At 34.0% G+C, this 22645-nt stretch overlaps 1 protein-coding gene across 1 annotated transcript in view; it reads left to right on the top strand.

Annotated features, from left to right (window-relative positions):
• The window catches only part of WDR7 (WD repeat domain 7), a 494499-nt gene that overhangs the window by 412368 nt on the left and 59486 nt on the right, over positions 1–22645 (top strand). Inside the window, 3 exon segments of the mRNA XM_077135381.1 lie at positions 520–669; positions 1241–1323; positions 21745–21844. Of these exon segments, the coding sequence (XP_076991496.1) occupies positions 520–669; positions 1241–1323; positions 21745–21844 (333 nt within the window).

The raw sequence follows: 22645 nt of genomic DNA, 5'->3' as shown, positions 1-22645 counted from the left end.
AATCACACAGAATTTAGATTATTTACAATGCTCATTATTTTTGGCGGCATGTTAATCTATAGATTTCCCAACTTGATTATAAAGCACTTAGAATGGTGCCTGAGACATAGTAAATGCTGTGCAAGTGTCATTTACTTTTATTACCTAAGAAGAAGGATCCTATCTAGTGCTTCCTGAGATTCTCCTAACTGCCTTCCACCTCAGTGCCAAATATACCAAATTCACAAACCTTCAGCCTGTCTCTTTTCTAAAATGTTATAGTGATACTGTGTTACAGTTTCATATAATACCTAGGAATTTGGAGAATTTTATTTGACAATACTTACTGTTTTTACTAAACTGAATTTGTTTCTTTTTGCAATCAAAAGTATTTCCTGACCCACCCCAAGAGGTTTGTTTTTGTCAATTGTTTTTTTATTCCCTATTGTATTAGTAAGTAGAAAATAAAAGAAACAGGTGGCTAGAAATGTGAAACTTTCTAAGTGCCAGACATATCTACAGCATGGAAATGTTTTCTAGGTCCACAGACATACTGCCCTTGCGGCAAATACCCAGTCGCAGCAGAACATGCACACGACAGCACTTGCACGAGCTAAAGGAGAAATTCTGAGAGTCATAGAAATTCTTATTGAAAAGATGCCCACAGATGTTGTGGATCTTCTTGTGGAGGTAAGAATATCCTATTTAAAATAACACCTGGGCGGTGCGACGGTGGCTCAGCGGCAGAGTTCTCGCTTTCCAGGCCAGGGATGTGGGTTCAATTCCTGGTGTCTGGCAATGAAAAAAAATATATATGTATATATATCTGGAGACCTTATTTGAATTTCCTCAGAGGGAAGGCCACGGTAGCTCAGCAGGCAGAATTCTTTCATGCCATGCTAGAGACTCGGTTCAATTCCCAGTGCCTGCCCATGTGAAAAAACAAAAATTTTTCCTCGGAGATAAAAATGAATGCTGTCCATTCACCATTCACCATTCACTATTCACATGGCATTAGTCTGTTAGAGGAATTTTTAAAGGTTATGTTTTCATTGATGTATATAATTATAAGTAGTGCAAAATGTATATGATGTGCTAGCAATATAAGATACCTCCACTCTAAATAAATGTTAACTGCCTTTAAAGTAAACATTAAAAGCAATCTGGAATTGTCGTTGGCAAATGACCATTTAATTATTTAAATTTTGGAAAATTAAGTATTTGAAATTAATTTTAGATTTGTATCTTTTTTCCATAAAAGGTTATGGACATCATCATGTACTGCCTTGAAGGATCCTTAGTTAAAAAGAAAGGTCTCCAGGAATGTTTCCCAGCCATCTGTAGGTAAGGAAACCTTCAAAAGCATGCAAAATATATAATTTTCAGTAGCAAATAATTTTTAAAAAAATTTTCAGTGTAGTTAGTAGGCTCTCTCAAACAGAAATCCATAATTAATATTTTCTTACTTTCTAAAAGAATTTAGGCAGCTTATAATCAAAAACAAATAGAGTAATACCTATTTGAAATTGGGTCATGAAGACATTGTGCTCCTAACTTTAAAAAAATGAATGAGATAGCGTGCATTAAATATGTATATATTCTTACATATATTCTTATATTCATTACTCAAATTAATATTTACATAGCAAAAAGGAGAGCTTTATGCCACATTTTTACTGGCAAATTTTATTTTGAATATAAAGATCAGTATAAGAATTTTATGTTTTTATAGTATTTAATTGTAAAATGAAGATGTTTTAAATGCTAAAATGTAGTAACATTGTGTTTATTTTTCTTTTAAAGTAATTTTGTTTGGTTCTCAAAATGTTTATGACTTCAAAGCACATTTTGTCAGAAAAATTTTTACATCCATGTTTTCAGTAGAAATAGTACTTAAATCTGTGAAATATTTTGTTTTTGTAGAAAACAGAAGAAACAGTTACCCATAGATACATAACATTTTTCTTTTTAAGACGAATTTCAACATATCCTTACTTACATGCCACCTCATTTTGCCCATTTCTGAGTATGTTGTAGCTTAAAGATTTACTTTACACTATAAGTTTTCAGGGAGTAATGACCTTACATCATGCATCCTTCTATCTTCTGGAAATCCTGGTAATTCAGCAAGTGTTTACTAAGTTAACAGTATCCTATGTACCTTCACATATATTTTTCCATATTCACAATAGACCCTTATTTCCTAGTACCTTTATTTTGCTGTTTCTGACTTGTCCCACCCAGAAGTTAAAAAACTAACTGCATATAACAAAAAAATTATGCTGTCACCTGCATATGTGTAGAAGCATATTTTCTTGTGATGTAGGCTAAACATGTGAGAATACAGTAATTTTTTAAAAACATTGTGCTGCGTTAATTCTGGTTTATGTTCTTTTTGTTAGAAATTGTATGTATTAAATCTTTTGTGCAATTAATACTTGTAGCTGCTATCTTCCCAGTCAGTTATTTCTAAGTAAATGTCTAAGTGAAAGCGTACATTTGTCTGTAACTTAATGGAGGTGATGAGAAGCCGTTTTATTAGGGTTTATCTTACTGAATGTTAGTCAAGTGTTCCTTATAGCACCAAACACGGCTGTGTAAGTAACCCCCTGAAGTTAACGTAAGTTGCTCGCTGTTTATTGGGCTATAGCTGGAAGGCTGCCCACTCCTTAAGCAGCACCCTCAGTTTCTTAGGTCACCTCAGTTGACTGCATCTCCACTCTATTTGCCATTGTTTTTATCACTGGGGGTTAGGGTTCTGCTTGATTACTAAGGAGACTTATATCTAAACAATGTCTAGTGTAAAAAAGAATGTCTATTTTGGCAGAAAACAGTTACATTTCCACTTATTTAATATTTGTTGGGCACCTACTATGTATCAAGTGCTAGCTAGCCCTGAAGGTATAATGATGAATAAGTGGATATCTTTAAGAAGCACATGGTGTAATAGGGGAGGTTATCATAAAGACAAACAATTCCAGGATTCAGTGATATGTGCTAGGCTAGAATTGCATATCAGGGACAGAAGTGGGCAATAAATGGAGTGTTTAGCCCTGGATATAGGAGTCTGAGAAAGTTTCACAAAGGAGGAGGTAGACTAACAATTATATCTGTGAAAAATGCTTTGATAAAAGTGGCTGTCAGGCAGTGCAATGGTGGCTCAGCGGCGGAGTTCTCGCCTGCCATGCCAAAGACCCCGGTTCAATTCCCAGTGCCTGCCCATAAAAAAAAAAAAAACTGTGGCTGTCAAATGGAGGGAAGGATTTGGCCTCCCTGGGGAGTGGAGAACAGTCTGTAAAAGCATCACAGGAGAGTCAACTGGTTTGGCTTTACGTAATAAATAGATGTGCACCTTCTTGAATTGCAGAGGGAACCAGACCAGTATATGTTGAGGCACAAAAAGATACTGTGAGTTTGGAAAATGCTTCACATTAGTGTGGCTAGAATGTAGGAGGAGGATAGAAGTCTAGTGTAGTGCCAGAGTACAGGGCTGTGAATTCCATGCTAAGGAGTTTGGCCATTGTTCTGTAGGCAATGGGGACTCAAAATTTTTTTAAAATGGTGGTTCTTTTGCCAGAATACAACTGATAGACATAATCTTATGAAACATCATATTCATAACAAGCATTCATTAACTGTCTCCCATTAAATTATGTAAATTACGTTAGAGCTATGACGTCAGAAACCACACAGGCCTATCTAATTGAGAGTCAGACCATAAACATAGGAAGATGATGAATACTATAAAATTGTAGACAAAATGTTAGTTGAAGCAGACTATGAATTATGGAGGACTTCAGAGAACTCCAAGATTTGAAGGAACCTTCAGAGTTATACAGGTTAATGTCAGTTTACCTATTAGCTAATTTTTTACTAGGATAATAAGTGAACAACAAAGATAATGTATGAACAGAGGTTAAAATTGTTTTACTGAATATCTGCCATGTCTGTGCACCTGAACTGTGCCTTGCAACACGTATAAGTGCCTTTCACTGAATATGAAACTGCTGTCGAAGTCGATGACACGAATGTTATGTCATATTTGTTTAAAAAGTCTTTATATGGCTTTGATTCTTTTTTTTCCCCCCCTTTTTTGTTTCCTTTCCTTTGCCTTTTTAAAAAGATGCTATGGGTTTTAGCATACAATAGCCTCCATAATATTGCTAAATACTGTAGTAATATTGCTGAATATCTGCAATATCCAATATTCAGTTGCTATGGTTGATATATCATAAAATTGTGTGAAGTTTTATCTAGTGTTCTTTTTAGCTAAGACGATATTTGTGAAAGCACCCAGAAAAATGTTTATGATTTAGGTATTAAAGAGTATTAGTTTCCTTGATAATAATGTGAAAACTCAAAATGTATGTAAGAAATTAATATATATTTTTAAATACTGTATGTATAAAAAGTACAAGATGGCATTATCATTTTTATATTTATAAAATAATCAGTCTACTTCCAAAAATATTAAATAAATTTTAGCCAACATTATAAAGGTGATCTTCACATCTAAATTTGTGTTAATTTAATTAAGAGCTAGTACAATATCCTGAAGTCCATTGAGTATTTAAAAATCCAGAGTATTCTGACTTGGGATATACATAAAATTTACAATTTTCTTTGAATCCCAAGACAAATTGCACCATGGAATGCTAAAAATATCCTGAGTTTGCTTTTCTATTTTATTTTCTTTCTTTAATCTTGTTGACCAGTGGACTTGTGATTCTGACATGCATTTGGCTTTACAGTTTTCAGTGTAGGATTTAAAAATTTTTATGTAATTCTGCTAAGATTTTCTTTATTTTTGTTAATTGGCAGTTATTTCTCAAATTGCCTGCCAAAATAAAATTACCGTTTTGTTGTTATGAAAGTCTTTGCCTTATTAATGATTATATAATTATCTATAATGATTTATATATAAATTGAGTGGTGAATTCATCCCTCCAAATTATATTGTTTACTGAATTTTTTTAATCTCTGATATCTTTCTTCAAGGTATATTTAAAATTTTAGCTGCAAATTTCCCCAACCAAAACCATTTCTGCCAATCCTAGAGAACACCTAGAGCATTATATAAGATTCTACAAAAGTTCCATGCACTAGGGTAACTCTCCAAAACCCACAACCTCCAGATGGGGTCCCAGGACTAGATAAGTCATGAAACGCAGAAGGGCCAACCTTTCCAGAACATCTAATTATTTCCATACTATTCCCGGACTGTGCACCAAAAAAATAAATAAATGAATAAAGGCTCCTTTGTATTAACTGAAATACCCTAGATCTTACTAGAATAGCTTCTATATCTGTAGATATTTTCCTTATTATATGGAAAGATATAAAAATCACATGGTTATAACTGCTACATAAATTTAATAATCATAAATTTAAATATTTCCAAATAATTTACATTTTAGTTCCAGGGGCATTATTAGTAATTTAGTGGCATCCATCAATAATACAAGAAAAATGCTCAGATTGCAGTGCCCCTTAGAGAATATAGCACACACATCCTTTAAAACAATTATACTGTCAGATTTTTCATCACTATAACAAATGATGCTGTATATATTATATATATAATGTATATATTATATATTAAGTATTAAACAAACTGCATTATTTTTAGAACACAAACATATTAACAACAAGATTATTTTACTGCTGAATTAATTTGATGTTAGAAATAAGCAGAGTTAGAGGTACAATAAGGTAATACTTAAGAAATGAATCCCTCCGCATTCTTTCCCATCTCATTGAACTTTGCTTTGCCTTCGTCAGTTCTCCTAGGTGGTTTCCAAAGAAGGTATCATCCAGCACAGATAACTGTGAGAGGCAGAGGTACAGAGGTTTCTGAGTAGTACTCATTTGATTGCCTGGAGTATAAATAATACAGCATCCTCTGTTAAAAAATACCTTAGACACTAAGAAAGTGAAGTTTCCTCAGAATTCATTGTTAAAATTTGGTTCCAGCAGGCAACAATGGCTCAGTGGCAAAGTTCTCTCCTGCCATGCCAGAGACCCAGGTTTTATTCCGGGTACCTGCCCATATTAAAAAAAGAAATTTTGGTTCCAGTTGTCATGTTACTTAACTTGAATATCTTTCTGTACTCCCTCAACATAGCAGACTAATATTGAGTATGCCATACTTGTCTCAGTTTAATTATGTATTCTTTTGGTCACTGTACCAATACTGACTGATTTTATACTGCTATATTTGATATAGTAACATAAAATATTTAAGTGTTGAGCTGTATTTTTGGTGCACAGATATATTACTGAACTAAGAGAAAAGCATTATAGAATACACATATGTGAAATACACATGTCCCAACATGAATACATTAAGGATTTGTTATTCATTTTGCCTAAGTATTCTTTACTAATGCTGGGAAAGGGAAACTTAAGCTATATTGTAATTAACTGTCTCTATCAAAGCTCAGTTAGAGATGAAGTACCTGTGGAAATATAATTATAATATAATTTTAAAATTTAACGTTTTATTATGTCTTTGAGAACTGGTAGTAACATAATGCATAACAAAAGATTAGGGATTTTTTAAATGAAATTGGAAGTTGATTGGAAAATATGACTTTATAGCTTTACAAGGTTTCAATATTTTTTCATAACAAAAAGTAGATATGCTTCTAAATATGATTTTTGGCTACTTACAACTTCCTGAATATACACATTATAAGTGGCTTGAGGAAGGGGGCCTTTGCATCCATTCCTTTTATAGTGACCTACAGCAAGCAACTAGAAGGCTCCCTCTGTCCAAGGGCTGTAGGCTCTAGAGTTGCATGAAGGGCCTTTATCATCAACTTTTATTCTTTTAAGTTGAAACAATGTATTTGACATATACCTAAGAGTGATTTAATTTTTGTTCCTTATAAAGACTTGTCAAATAAATTCACAGATTCAAAAGAAATTCTTTGTTGGACTCTGTCCCAATTTTTAGTTTAAAAAATATGAACACTCAATAACTGTGTTTAAATAATGATACCAGCTCAGCCATTTCATGAAGTTAGTCCTTAAATCCCTCATAATAAATGGTACCAGTTATTTCACTTTAGCAGTGACTTTAATGCATTATTTTTAGAGATTTACAAGTTGTAGAATCTTAAAATCTGAAAAGGACCTTATGATATGCCCATCCTATCCTTTATTTTGAAAATGGATTTTGTTTTATGCATTGCTGATTAGACCTTAACCCTGCTATGTGCTCTGCAGGGGTGGGTTGTACCTACTGCCCAGGCATGTACATGTCAGAGGACCAAGAGCCATTCCATGGGTCTCAGAGGATGAGACAAATATTGTGTTCCAGGCCCAGCCATCTTCCTCTCTGCGCCCTTAATTAATATCCCCCTTTCTTACCATCTGTTGACTCTTGCTTTCCCAGGAACCCTTCTCACAGTTTTATCCTCACTTTCTTCTCTATGGCATCTCTTCCTCAGCACAGAAGCATGCTCTAGCATCTCCCATGTAAAAATCCTTCCTTCCCTCCACATCTCTGTGCCCTGTGCACTGTGAGGTCTCTCATCTGCCCTTCTTCAGGGAAAGGAGTCTGAATTCTGTCCATTTCTTCACCTCTCTTGCCCCTCTTGATCTTCTGCACTCTGTGTTTTGTCTCTGCTACTTTGCTCCTCTCTCTCTGTCTCTCTCTCCCAACAAATAATTTTGATTGCCAAGTGTTTTTCGATCTTTAGTGTACTTGTTCTCAAACTGATTTATCTCAGGACCGCTTAAGAATTGAAGACCTGAAAAAGTTTTGTTCATTTGGGTTATATCTATAGTTTTTACTGTTTTAAAAATTAACACTGAGATGTTTAAAAATATTTATCAATTCATTTAAAATATAATAAACCGATTTCATTTTATATATTTTTATGAAAAATAAAAAGCAAACAAGAAAACAAAAATTAGTAACAAAAGTAGCATCGCTTTATATTTTTGCAGATTATTTTAATATATAACTCAATAGAAAACAGGTGAATTTTCATATCTGTAAAATTTAATCTGTTGCATTAAGCTGTTTTAGTTGAAGTATGTGATGAAAATCTGGCCTCACATACTATCTTAGTTTCCTAACTGCTAAAACAAATACCATGTAATGGCTTAGCTTGTCAACAGGAATTAATTGGCTCATGGCTTCAGAGGTTGGAAGGCTTGCACCCTGGACAGGGTGATATTCATATTGTTATATTAAATTCGTTGGTGTGTCATACCCTTTGAATGAGCCTTTCACCCATGCATGATTTTGTAACATTATACATTTATCTTTGGAAAAGATTAGTTCACTGAGCTATATAACTCCTTCATATGTTGTCACATTGTACTTCACAATATTTAAAAAAAATCACATTTGCTCATATCAGTGCCAATCTCATCAAAAAAAGTCAATATATGTTGAGAATCCAGACACAGCTTTCCAAAACTCTAATTTTTACTTGAAACCTTGAATTTTGTCATTGTCAATCAACTCTGCTGGTTGTTTTTCTGGCACTGACAGACTAATTTTGTTTATTTTCAAGAAAAAGTCTCCCAGATACCCAAATCCAAATGATCAGAATTTGTATGTCGGTTATACTTTCAAATAAAATTGGAGTTCTGTGAAAACAATGGCTAGTTTATCTTACAACCCAATCCTGCAAGCATGTTTCCCAGAGACACTCATTTAGTTCAAGGACTTTGTTTGTACTTCCCATTTTGTCACATAGAATATTAAAATGACATGTACTCAAGGGTAAAAATTTAATAGATTAATAACTGTTGCTGCTTCATCAAAGACATATGTAAATGAAACAGATTTGTTGTTTATTTGGTTTTTTGTTTGTTTTGTTTTATTTTGTTTGTTTGTTTTTACTGCCAGTGACTGGCAGCAAAGAATATAATGACTGCTAGTACATTACAGTGGCCTCGATCCAGGCTGAAGTGCCAGCAGTTTTAGCCAACATTGCTTCAGCACCAGCAGTGCAAAGTCAACACAATGAAAAGGTCAAATAAAGTCTCAGTTTTTAAAATAAAAATAGTTGTGATATAATAAACCTCCTGATAGAAGTAGGAGGCCCCCAAGAGGTCTGCATCCCACACTTCGAACAACACGAGTTTAATGGAACTTTCTGTTGCACTGAAACATTTAACTTATTTTTCCTTTCTTAAAACTCTTCTACTTTCTGCATCCCTCTATATCCAAAAGTCATAACCTTTCCTAGCATCCAGCACCTGGGGAGAAGGTAAGCTAGATTCCAGGAAGGCCTAGGATTAAGTTTTTCCGAGGCTCAGTACAAAACCTCAGCATACTTCAAGGTGCCCTTTACTTTTTTAGAGGTTCCGGCTCTCCTCAAATTATTAACCTTTTTGGCCTCAGGACTCCTTTACACACTTAAAAATTATTGGGAACCCGAGGAGCTTTTGTTTAGTGGGTTATTACTGTTGATGTTCGCCATATTTGAAAAGGAAATTGATAAATTTCAAATATTTATTTTATTTAAAATAATAATAACATATTACATGTTAGCATAATCTTTTATGAAAAATTATATTTTAGAAAACAAAATAAGGATGGCATTTTTTAAATAATTTTGCTAATCTTTTAAATGTCTGACCTAATAAAAATGAGCTGGATTCTCATTTCTGCTTCTCTTTATGATATCTCAAAATCATGTAAAATGTTACTACTATACGCCCAAAGGAATGAGAGTGAAAAGGCAAATAGCATCTTAGTGTTAATATGAAAGCAGGTTTAACCCTGGACCATTACTGTGGGATTGCCTGCAGCACCACCAGAATGAGTTCTAGATCAGAGGGAATATCTGGGTCTAAGTTCTGCCTTTGCTCCAACTCTGGTGTACAGCCTTGGACACATCTGTGGGTTTCAGCTTCCTCCTTTGTAAAATGAGGGGCTTCCAGAGTGCCTAAGAGTCCATGGTCAATTTCAACTCTAAAACCTTAAAATTGTATGAATAGTAACCCTACTTTTTTCATGACCTACCAATCAGTATATTATAACCAATTATTCTATCATGTAATAAATCCTGAACATTTATGTTAAAATGTATGTTTCCTAATCAACTATGTTTGTATAAAAAACCTGCAGCTTCTTTGATGTTTTCCTAAAAATTAACTATCAAATCAAATCCTATACTAGATTATTTAAGGAACAGAGGACTAAATTAAAATGGAAAGTAAAAAAAAAAAAAAAAAGGAAAGTAAACAAAATTACTTAAGAAAAATAAGGAATTTCCATTTTGCTTAATGCTGTTTTTGTCCCTAGTAAGGTTTTCGGAGGAATAAAAGTTGGGTTGAACACCAAAGGCATAATTTTTACATAATATTATTTCTGCACTTTTAAGTGCCACCTATTCATTATGCTAACAAAAAGTCAAGAAATCAGTATGAACTTTGGTGATATTATTTAATACTGATCATTTGATTTTTGGTTTTGATGCATCAGTATATCATTCTCCATCTCTAAATGATGAGAAATTTTAATTAATTACTCAGTCCAATGTATGAACAAACATCCAGTTATTTCAAATGCAACACTGAGATTATGTTAATTTTTTGGAGTTTGTAAATTCATATGAGAAAAGAGGATTTTCTAATTGAAAAGTTTTTGACACACAAATGGACAATACTGGTGCCCTAATTCCAAGATTAAAAATAAGAATCAAAAAATGGACTTTGAGTGATTTAACAAAGTAAAATAATTCTTGAGAATTGTTTGAGTTTTCTTTCTTAAAATTTCCTGGAACTACTTTAGAATTCATTCACTTAGCAGAATTTTAGTGTATATCTGCTTTGTGCATTGGGCTGTGCTAGGCCAATTGACCTGTGCAGCTGTAGCTGGTCAGTCAGGCGCAGTCCCTGCCTTCAGGGGCCTTCAAGTGGGTTTGGCACACACAGAGGTACATCAGTGAACTCTCCCAAGTGCCATGATCAAAGACTATCCAGAACACAAAGAAGAGTCACAGATGCTGTGATGGAAGGGACCCAAAGGAGTGAGTTAGCAGTTGTACACAGGAGAAGAGGAAAATTGTTGATGCTTTAGCTAAGCTGTGAAAGATGAATAGATGTTTATTAGGCAGAAAAATCCTTCCAATTCTAAAATCAATGCTATTTCCATAAGCAAAATTGGCTCTTGTTGAATGAAATTCTGCATTAAATACTATTCTGAATCTCTGTCTAGTGTATCAATGATTCATTTGCAAAAATTACAGAGTATATTCTTCTACATTGCTTATTTCCTGCCAAGAATATTCTGAAGAAATCCTCAAGTAATCTCTACATAGAACTGAGCAACATATTTAATGGCTTAACTACTTAGCCTTCTCAGTAGATGTTAGGAAACCATTAGTAAGTGACAAGGGGCAAAGTAACTTTAAAAGAATCGGGACATAAATTTATCTAATTTACTATAAATGGATAAATCACCTGAGATTTTAATTTTTGCACAGTTTTGCTGGCTTTAACTGATTGTCTTTCAATTGTCCTTTGATGGGGCCTCTTAAAATTGACTCGTATATTTTTACATAAAATGTAAATTATTGCTTATTAAGATTTGTTTCCATTAAAATATACTAGAACTCTATTCCATGCAGCCATTAAAAAAATTAAGGTCAGGCATTTTTACCAATGTGGGAAGATGTTAGTACTACAATTTACAGAGACACTAATGAAGTTGCAGAAGAGTATATAAAATAAAAACATTTTTGAAAATGAAAGCTGTATGTGAGGATTTATATTCATCGTATATGTGTATACATACGAAGAAAGGAAAATATCTGCAAGAACATACCCCAAGATGTTTCTAAGTGGTGGGAGTTAGTAAGTAGATTAGTGGTACAGGGTAATTTTCATTCCTTATTATATATTTTTCCATATTGTCTGTGCTTATTTTTTATGAGTGTATTCTTTAAAGTTGCATATATATTAGAATAATTCAAATCAAAGAAATAATGAAAAGTAATCATAGGGAAAACAGAGCTATAACAGATAGGATGTAAAAAATTCAAGGTAGGTAAGTATTTAAACTTCTGAACTGAATGGAAAAAATAAAGGAGTTAAAAGTCTTTGTTTTCAGAGTTTGTTAAACTGTGATTATGTAGACAGACTGATTGATTCTGCTTTTCAAGTGAAAAGCTGACTCAGCTCTCTTCACCCTAAATGGGCACTTAAAATCTAGTAAGGAAATGAACATTCTACTTTAAAACAGTACATGATCTCATTTTTAAAAAATCTCCAAACCTGTGGTTGTTCTTATCCAATATGGTGATAATACTAATGGAATTTAAAACAGCCTCTACCCTAACTTCCAGTAAAATTCCTAGATTGGTTATCATTTTATATTATACTTTTGATAAAAAAAAATATTTGCAGTTATTCATGTACTCTCGTGAGTGGGAATCCCTATAAAACCATTTCCCCGTTCCTAAAATCTCCTTAAAAGATGGCTCTCTTTTGATATTGAAGTCCTTCATATTAAAAAGAAAAAATTCTAGAGCTTCCAGCAATATTCCATTTTGTTGTATGACAGGAAGAATGTCTACTTTTCAGACCATTTGAAATGATATGGAGAAGTTTCAAGCCAAAATCATATTATTTGTACTAGCAAACTTATAATCAGTGAATACAATTTAGCTAAAATTAAAATAATTTGCCATTATTATCAGGCTATACTTGCAAATCACAAGTATTTACAAAGTGTGCATATTTATTGTATTTTGGTTGTTCATTTCTTTTACTTATTAGCAGTTGTTAGTCAGCACTCATTTGCCCTAGAAAAAATAGCAAATTACATTTTATTTATTCTTTCCATAGCATATATTCAGAGATATAAATGATGATGGCGGTGAGGATAGCTGCTAAGGTCTGTGTGTGTACTTACATAGTAAGAGCTTACTAACTGCCAGGCACTTCACTTCATGTGAAGTTCTTAGTACTTCACATGAGCTAATGTAATCCTCACAACAACCATATGATAGATGGCGTTATTCTGTCTATTTTACAGATGAGGAAACTGAGGCACAGGCAAGTTATGTAACTTGCCCAGGGCAACATACCTTAGACATGTATGGTATTTTTCCTTGTGGAAATTCTGCTCCCCAGACAGCCCAGGAAGTGTTTCCAATTCTCTTTTTAACACCATAGCTACAGTGTGCCTATAGCAAATTTTTTCAGAAGGAAAATAATTCACCTATTAAATACTTAGCAGTGTTATTCAGGAAATATCTACTGATATTTCAGTATAGTGTGCAAGATGCTAAATGGCAGTTACTACTCTTGAAGAACATATCTGTCACCATTCCAGAATGACGGCTCTGTCCCATTTTATCTTTTGAACTGGTATCCTCCACTGAAATAAAGAATTAGAAGATATTTCCCTACTCTCCACTGTGCCCTCACCACACCCCCCAAACCAACAACACAACTCCTCCTGAGCTGATGGTTTCACCAAAGCCACTTTAATGTTTATAAATCTGCAAACCTATGAGCAGCATGGAGACCTAGAGTTTGGGGGTGTTCCCTGTTCTCATAAACTGCCTTCTTTACAGAGCTCTGCCCCATGATGATTGCAACTGTGGCATCTCTGTGGGCTGTGGCCCCGTACTCTGAGAACTTACTCCTTAATCTTCTAGTCCCTGACCCATCGCGTGGGTGTCCCTCAAACAAGCTCCTTGGCATCTTATACTGCTCAGGGAGAGGAGTGGGATGGTTGGCTGTCACGCATACCTTTCTGGGGTCAGAACAACCTGTGTGTTGCTTCACTACAGAAGGCCTTCTCTACTTCCCTGCAGATTTTTTCATGGGTTTGGGGAACACATGATGGATACTAAGCACAACCTTCTCCCTTCCCATCTAGTATACATGAATGGCTAAGCACAGGGGATGCAGTGTGTTGATTAAATTTTAAATAATTTTTATTTACATTGTAATGAACCTTACATGCACATCCTACAGAGTATAACTAAATTAATTGATGTAAAAAGTTATTTCATGCAAATTAAAATAAAAATGTGATTTTCTTTCATCCTATTAGCAAAAAAATAGGATATCTGATAATAACTAATGGGGCACTTTTTTACTTTTAGTGGGAATTGAAGGCAATTTGGCATTGCCTATCAAAATTTAAAATACATGTAGTCTTTGGCCCAGAATTTTGCTTTGGGGAATCTATCCTACAAAAATACTCACATAGGTGTACAGGGATCCAAGTACATTGTAATCTCAACGTTCTTCAGAAATGAAATGGTTAAATAATGAAACATACATACATGAGAAAACAATGCAAGTGTGAAAAAGAATAACACAAAATCCCTGTGCATAACCTACGTAGATGTTCCATGATGTACTGGAGGAAAAAAATAAGTTGCAGAATATTATGTGTCATAGGATTCCAATTTTGTAAGGAAGGAGAAGTATGAAAGGGAAGAGTTTTTATTGTATTGCATGGTGGTAATTGAGTTTTTCACAAATGCATATTGCCTTAATACTTTGTAAAGAAAAAGAGTAGAAAGTTCTTGGACCATTTTTAAATCGTTTAAAATTTCTAAAAGCAGCTCTATAAGAGTTATTCATAATACCTCAGTTACTTATCAAACTGCATATACAAGTGCTTAAGACAGTGCCTGATAGTTAGTACTCTGTAAATGTTAGTGAATTGTATATTATTTTGAAGAATTAAAAACTTGGTTATATTTACACATTTTGTTCTGTACACCCTCGGATTTAAGGTGGTTTCCTGCTAAACTGAGGTTAATTTTGGATTAATTGAAGAGTGACTTGTATTTTAATGAGCAAGGTTTTGATATACAGAGGTAACTTAACGTCCTGAGATTATTGCATATTACCACCTACAGAGTTAAGAAAGTGAATGTGTACATTCCTGGCTTTCTCCCAAATCACATTTCTGCTAAGCATTTCATGTTTCTTTTTCCTAATTAACTTTTAAATTTCACACAAATTTCCTCTTATTTGAGGGCCATTATTCATAAAGATTTTTTAGAAGGTTCATTAATTCAAGGGAGATTTTAAATAGACAGTTCCAAAGTTATTTAGAGACTCAGGTGCTAGGTGGTCAGCTGAGCACATTCTCCGTCAAAGTGAATGCTCCAGGACCCTGAGCCAGGGTATACACAAGTGACATTTGTGTTTCAAGTCATAAACCATCTTATCCCGGAATATTCGGGGTGATTCCTAAATAGTTAAAAATCACAAATATGACTTTGGATTGTATCACTGTTCTAGTTTGCTAGCTACCGGAATGCAACACACCAGAGACTGGATTGGCTTTTAATAAAAGGGGATTTATTTTGTTAGTTCTTCAGAGGAAAGGCAGCTAACTTTCCACTGAAGTTCTTTCTTATGTGGAAGGCACAAGATGGTCTCTGCTGGTCTTCTCTCCAGGCCCCTGGGTTCCAACAACTTTCCCCGGGGTGACTTCTTTCTGCATCTCCAAAGGCCTGGGCTGAGCTGCTAGTGCTGAGATGAGGAATGCCGAGCTGCTTGGGCTGTGCTACATTGCGTTCTCTCATTTAAGCACCAGCCAATTAAGTCAAACATCACTCATTGCAGCAGACACACCTCATAGCCGACTGCAGATGTAATTGGCAACAGATTAGGTTCACGTACCGTTGGCTTATGTCCGCAGCAACAAGATTAGGTATGCTCACCTGGCCAAGCTGACAACGGAATCTAACTAACACAATCACCCACCCCCTCCCAATAACCTGTTTAAGAATTTAATAACAATCAATAAGTGGTTATTTCTTTTAATAATATTTTACATGATAATATGTTCATTGAAATTTTTATATGACAATAGAAATATTTGGCAAATTCTTATAATCACCTTTATTCACAGGACTCTATTTACAATAAAAAATATTGTTTATATAAGTATTTGGACTATCTATATGTGACTTATTGAATTTCACTTCAGGTAATCTTTTCTGGTTCCTTAAATATGAATAAGTACTTTCCATTATGTGACTATCAGACTTGAATAAATACACCCAGGCTCCAGAGGTCTTTATAGAAACTTCTTGTCAATCTGCAATTGTTTGTCTCAATTGAAAATACGTTTTTAGAAAGGTTGTGGGGCAGCTGTCTAGTTTCTTGATTTCTGCCTAACTTTTGGACAGTTTTCTGTGTTATCTCAATTATTATTTTAGACACTATGAAATATTCATTGGTCTTAAAAATTCTATGTTCAGCATACTTTATACACTAGCCACTGAAAGATAAATTATTTTGAACTATTTATTGCAATGGACTTTTTACTTTTGCATCTTGCTTGCTTGAACCATACTTAGATATTCATACATTCAACAGATCCTTTGTTGTAGGCACTGAGGATACATTGATGAGTAAAACAAAGTCCTTAGTGAAGGAAAACAAACAAAAAACAAAAAATTATTTAACATCTCATAGTTGATTAGTATAATAAAGAAAAACAAAATAGGAAAATGAATTAAAGAGTAACATGGGAGGGCCTGCTATGTTAAATAGGGGGGTCCATAAGGCCTCCTGTATCAGGATAATGTTGAAACAGAAACCTAAATGAAGTGAGGCATGAACTGTGTCACCACGTCAAGCAAATGAATTTTCAGGTTGAGGGAGCAGCAGGTATAAAGTGGAAACACTGTTGGTATATTCAAGAAAGTGTAAGGAGATCAACATGACTAGAGCAGAGTGAGCAAAGGGGAGAGTGAGATAGGAGACAGTCAGAGGAGTGTCAGGGCCAGATCATGGAGGATTCAGAGGATGGCTGTGAGCAGAAGAGACAGGATCTGTCTTACGTTTGAAAAGGCTCACTTTGGCTGCATGTGGGGCAATAATGAAAGCATGGAGACCAGTGACTTTCAAACTTCTTGGATCATTGACAACCCCAGCCCCAGCAAGAAATACGTTTATATCATGACCCAATTCAACCTTTTTCTTTTGCTTACTTGAGTAGTAGTGTTCTCTCTGACTTAGCATAGTTTCCGTGTGATCCACTTAATAGAGTAGAATGTTTGTTCTAACTTGAATATAACAATTCTTGCCAGGTTATTGCCCAAGAAATGCTACCAGGTGACAGGTTAATGCATTGAGCTGGAAACATGCTATTTCCAGAGGCTTGTCATATATGATCCCTTACTCTGAGACTTCCCTGTGGGATCAGATCAAGACTAGAGTAGTATTAAAAAACATAGTAGACTTTCCTCCTTAATCTGCAGATACCTTGGGTAGTGTGGGCAAGTAATGTGTATCTTGCCATCTTTAATCTTGACCTCCTCCAGATAGAGAATTGGTTCAAAGAGAAGATTGCTCCGGAGTATGGTGGGCTCTGGGCATTAGCCAGGGGTACAGGCGGAGACTGGCTCACTGCAGCCAGATTCCACAGTCAATACTTGTGAAGTGTTAGAATGCGGACCATGGATTCCTTCTCCTTAAGAGAGCCACTGTTAAAGGAATATAAAATTTAACAAGAAGAGCCAAAGATAAAAGCATGCCATGAGGCCTTTGCAGTCCAGAATTTAAGATATTTTCTGAATATATTAGTCTAGTTACAAATTGCAAAGAATAAAAAATGTAGACATGTAATGTATAGTCCTTTCAGGCTGACTCAAGATTTGATACCCAGAATGGATTTTATCTTTTTTCTCTCATTAACTGTAGTGCTTGTAGATGATAGAGAAGGATGGTTGTGATATCCAGAGCCTAGTTTTGCTGGAGGATTTTGGTGCTATAGCTGTCACATCAATGTAAAGTTTAATAATACATAAAAATACCTCTGGAAATTTTATTTTCCTGTGGCCATTAATCTTCTGCACAGAGTAAATATTTGTTAAAACATTTTTTAGATATTATATTCCATGTTACTGTAATAAGATGTAAATTATGTGCGTATAGATATAGGCATAGATATAGACCACAATAATTACTGAATAACAAAATATTAAATGTTTTTAAACTCTTCTAAATCATGTTTTTTTGTTGTTGTTGTTTTAAGTATAAGAACACCTGATTTAGAATACTGGTTCCCACCTTCTCTACTTAGATAGAGGAATATGATATTGTAGACAGGAAAAGTTTTGATTAACTATTTATTAATGAGGAAAGCATCATATATTTCAGATGTCTTCTGTACCCTTCCTTCCCTCAATCAATATATGAAGAGGACAACCTCATGCCTGAGCGCAGCAGAACTTTTAGCAGGACATTCCAAAGTAGCATCTTCCATATGATGGGAAATGAAGCATTAATCTTTCACTAAAGGGGAAGGAGTTAGTGACTGAATGAGGCTTAAGGATAGAACGAAAGTATTTTTTTGTTGGCATTACTTGGTAATAAGTAAAAACCAAGAAGATTAAAAATTAATGCCTGCTAATGCCAAAATGACTTTTATCAGAAGGTACCTGGTTTCAAAATCTCTACATTGACTCCTCAGCCCCTTTTACGGGAATTTTGGAAAGCATTCCCATCCCCTAGTAATCCTTTCTCTATATCTGTCTCAAGAAAGCATAGAGAAATGGTATTTCTTTTCTTTCATCTTCTTTATATACCCCCATATCCCTTTTTAAAAATAGTAACAGGAAACAGGTTGATAATAACCAAAGGAGAAGAAGTCAAGGAATCTATGGTAGTATAGATGCAAAATCCTCACAGATATTCAGCGTAAGCCACCTGTTTGTACAGACAATTCACACTAAGACTATCATATCTACACTAGATGATGGAAAGGCATATTTGAAACACTTTTGAGATATAAAATATAACTTATTTGTAGTTCTAATATTTACTGTTTTTATCTTCCTAGACCTTAGCTATATGGACATGAAATCATTATGACAAAGCATAGATCAGAAATCAAATACTTAAATAGATCATTGTAACAAAATAAAGAGTCTAGAAATAGACCCACATACTGTGGCCAGTTGATTTTTGGCAACGGTGCTAAATCCTTAGGAAAAGAATAGTCTCTTCCAAAAATGATGTTGAAAAAACTGGATATCCACATGCAAAAGAATGAAGTTAGACAACCCTACCTCAGACCTTATGCAAATATCAACTTAAAATAGATCAAGGACCTAAATATAAGAACTAGAACTATAAAACTCTTAGAAGATAGCATAGGGACAAATCTTCATGACCTGAGATTGAAAATAGTATTCTTAGCTATGACACCAAAACCAGGAGCACCAAAAGAATTAGTAGATAAATTTGATTTCATCAAACTTAAAAATTTGTGTGCATTGAAGATCATTATCAGGAAAGTATAAAGAAAACCTACAAAACGGGAGAAAATAGTTGCAAGCCATATATTGGATAAGAGTTTACTATCCAGAATAAATAAAAAACTTTTACACTGCAACAACAAAAAACAAGCAACCCAATTTGAGAATGGATAAATAACTTGAATAGATATTTCTCAAAAAAAGATATACAGATGGCCAATAAGCACACAAAAATGTGCCATATTTTTTGGCCATTAGGGAAATGCAAGTTAAAATCATGAAATACCACCTTATACCCACAAGAATGACTGTTATTTTTATTTATTTATTTATTTATATTTATGATACATGCACATATAAACACAAACATTCTTACCATATGATCATTCCATTCTTGTTATATAAGCAATAACTCACAATATCATCTTATAGTTGTATATTCATCATCATGATCATTGCTTAGAACATTTGCATCAATTCAGAAAAAGAATGAAAAGAAAACAGAAAAAAATTCATACATTCCATACCCCTTACTCCTCCCTCTCATTGATCACCAGCATTTCAAGCTACTAAATTTATTTTAACATTTGTTCCCCCTATTATTTATTTTTTAAACCATATGTTTTACTCATCTGTCGATAAGATAGATAAAAGAATATCAGACATAAGGTTTTCACAACCACATAGTCACATTGTGAAAGCTATATCATTATGCAATCATCTTCAGGAAACATGGCTACTGGAGCACAGCTCTACATTTTCAGGCAGTTCCCTCCAGCTTCTCTTAACTAAAAAGGTGATATCTATTTAATGCATAAGAATAACCTCCAGGATAACCTCTCGACTCTGTTTGGAATCCCTCAGCCATTGACACTTTATTTTGTCTCATTTCGCTTTTCCCCCTTTTGGTTGAGAAGGTTTTCTCAATCCCTTCATGCTGCGTCCCGGCTCATTCTAGGATATATATAAAGAACTATTACATTGCAACAACAAAGAACAAACAGCCCAATTTGAAAGTGGGCAAATGACTTGAATAGACATTTCTCCAAAAAAGATATACAGATGGCCAATAAACACAAAAATGTACTCATTGGCCATTAGGGAAATGCAAATTAAAATCATGAGATACACTTTACATCCACAAGAATGGCTGTTATTTAAAAAAAAAAAAGACACTAGGCAAACAGAAAATAATGAGTTTTAGAGGGAATGCCAAGAAATTGAAACTCATCATTGGTGAGAATGTAAAAATGGTACAGCCCCTGACTAAAGCAATATGGCATTTCCTCAAAAAGTTAAGTATAGAACTACTGTTTGTGACCCGGTTTTCACTGTCTTTGGGTACATACCTAGAAATGGAATTTCTGGGTCAAATAATAATTCTATATTAAATTTTCTTTCTCTAGGTATGTACCCAGACAGTGAAAACAGGTCACAAACAGATACTTATACAAAGTTTACTGCAACATTATTCACAATAGCTAAAAGCTGGAAACATCCTAAGTGTCCATCAACAAATGAATGGATAAATAAAATTTGATACATGCACACAATGGAATATTATTCAGCCATAAGGAAAAATGAAGTCGTATGACATTCAGCCACATGGAAGAACCTTGAAAACATTATGCTTAGTGAAATAAGCAAGATACGTAAGGACAAAAATTTAATGATATCATTTATAAGAGATGACAAAAATGGCAAATTTGCAGAGATAGAAAACAAATTAGAGGTTTCCAGGGGGTGGGGAGGAGTGTTTGTAAAAATAAAAAAAGATGTCAGATACTTAATTCAGTCATAAAAACTAATCTAGATAAAAGGAAAAATAAAAATATTAATGATCCTCATAATCTTCAAAGCACATCCCTAGTTCTTGTTTTTATGTGATGCAAAATAAGCCCAAATATGCTTATTCATACTGCATGTAGTTAAGGCTATCATTTAAATAAACTGGTAAATGCGGAAAATCTAAGAAATTTGCAAGGTAACTTTTTTTCTGGTGGATAGCTTTCTAATCTCATTCAAAATTAATGATAAAAGCGAAAGCATAAAATTTATGTAACCTTTTTATGATTGTTCTGCTAGAAAGTATTTTTTGCTCCTTAATTCTATAATAAACCATGGGAAGATAATTAGATTCAATGTGTAAGACTTTTCATCTTTTCCATTTCTGTTCAAGAGAAAATATTTGAAGGATAGTCACTGTAGCAAAACTGAATTTTCATATTTAGACTTTTTGTATTTGGTCCTTATTTTTTGTTTTAAAAATACAAGAATATTTGTAAGTTTGTTTAACATTATTTTCTATTGAACATAATTACAAACAGGCCTAAGTGGTATTCTACACCATTTTTCTTTCGGTTGATTCTAGGAATTGCTATAATGAAACATTTTTGAAAAATTTTAGTTTATTTTGGGCTTGGTTATTTAAAAATATATCAGAGCTGGCTTTAATCTTTGAAATATGTTGCTGTCCACTTCCATGTACAGTCATCACACCTGTTTTTGTTTTGTTTTGTTATTGTTGTTAAAATGTTCGATTCAGGTTCTACATGGTCAGCTATTATGAGCGGAATCACAGAATAGCAGTTGGAGCTCGCCATGGTTCAGTAGCCCTGTACGACATCCGGACTGGAAAATGTCAGGTAAATAAATCATTGTGACTTCCTCTTCATAAAGTGTGGAAGTTATTGAAAGGAGAGAGAGACTAGCACTTCACCAGTTGACATGCTGAGCTGCTGGAACATTATGGATAAACTAAAGGGATCAATAGTTTAATGAAGGACTCAGAGAATATAGAGCCCTACTGTCTTTATTCACTGAGACTGAGAGGCTGCCACAGATGGGTTAATAATAGAGCCCAGAGTAATGCAAGACTGCTTGCTAACTATGTTGTAATAAATCTTATCTTTTATTTTAAATGAAGTTTTCTAATGTTCTTATTTTTGTCATGTTTTCTGAAAAAAGTTAATCATACATTTTTTGATATAATGACTGAACAGAACTTAATGTTCTGACTACTAATTAAAATGAGATATTTATCAATTATAAGACAGTAATCTAGTGAGAGTTCATAAAAAGAAGACTCTTTACAATAGCACTTGGGAAGGAAATTAATTATTTATTTGAAATAATACATATTGTTTTTATGATACTTTGTTGCTTATAAAAATTCTTGAATATCTCTTTGATTCTTAGAATATACCAGTGGGTAGACAGGGCAAGTTTTATCCCCATTTTAAATATAATAGAATTGAATCAAAGACTTTAAATCTCTTTATCCCACAGTCACCTCTGCTGGTGAATGGCAAAACCAGTGCTAGGCTCTGCTGGGATCATGGCAGATGTGCTCACTGATAAATATTTCTAGGTCATGCTTCTTTTATTTCCTTGTAGCATGTATTTAAGCTGATATATTCAACTGTATTGTAAGAATTTCCAGAAGG

This window comes from Tamandua tetradactyla, chromosome 18 (genome assembly GCF_023851605.1).
Source record: "Tamandua tetradactyla isolate mTamTet1 chromosome 18, mTamTet1.pri, whole genome shotgun sequence".
NCBI lineage: Eukaryota > Metazoa > Chordata > Mammalia > Pilosa > Myrmecophagidae > Tamandua > Tamandua tetradactyla.
Note: the sequence above shows the minus strand (reverse complement) of the source record. Positions and strands in the feature narration are given on the sequence as shown.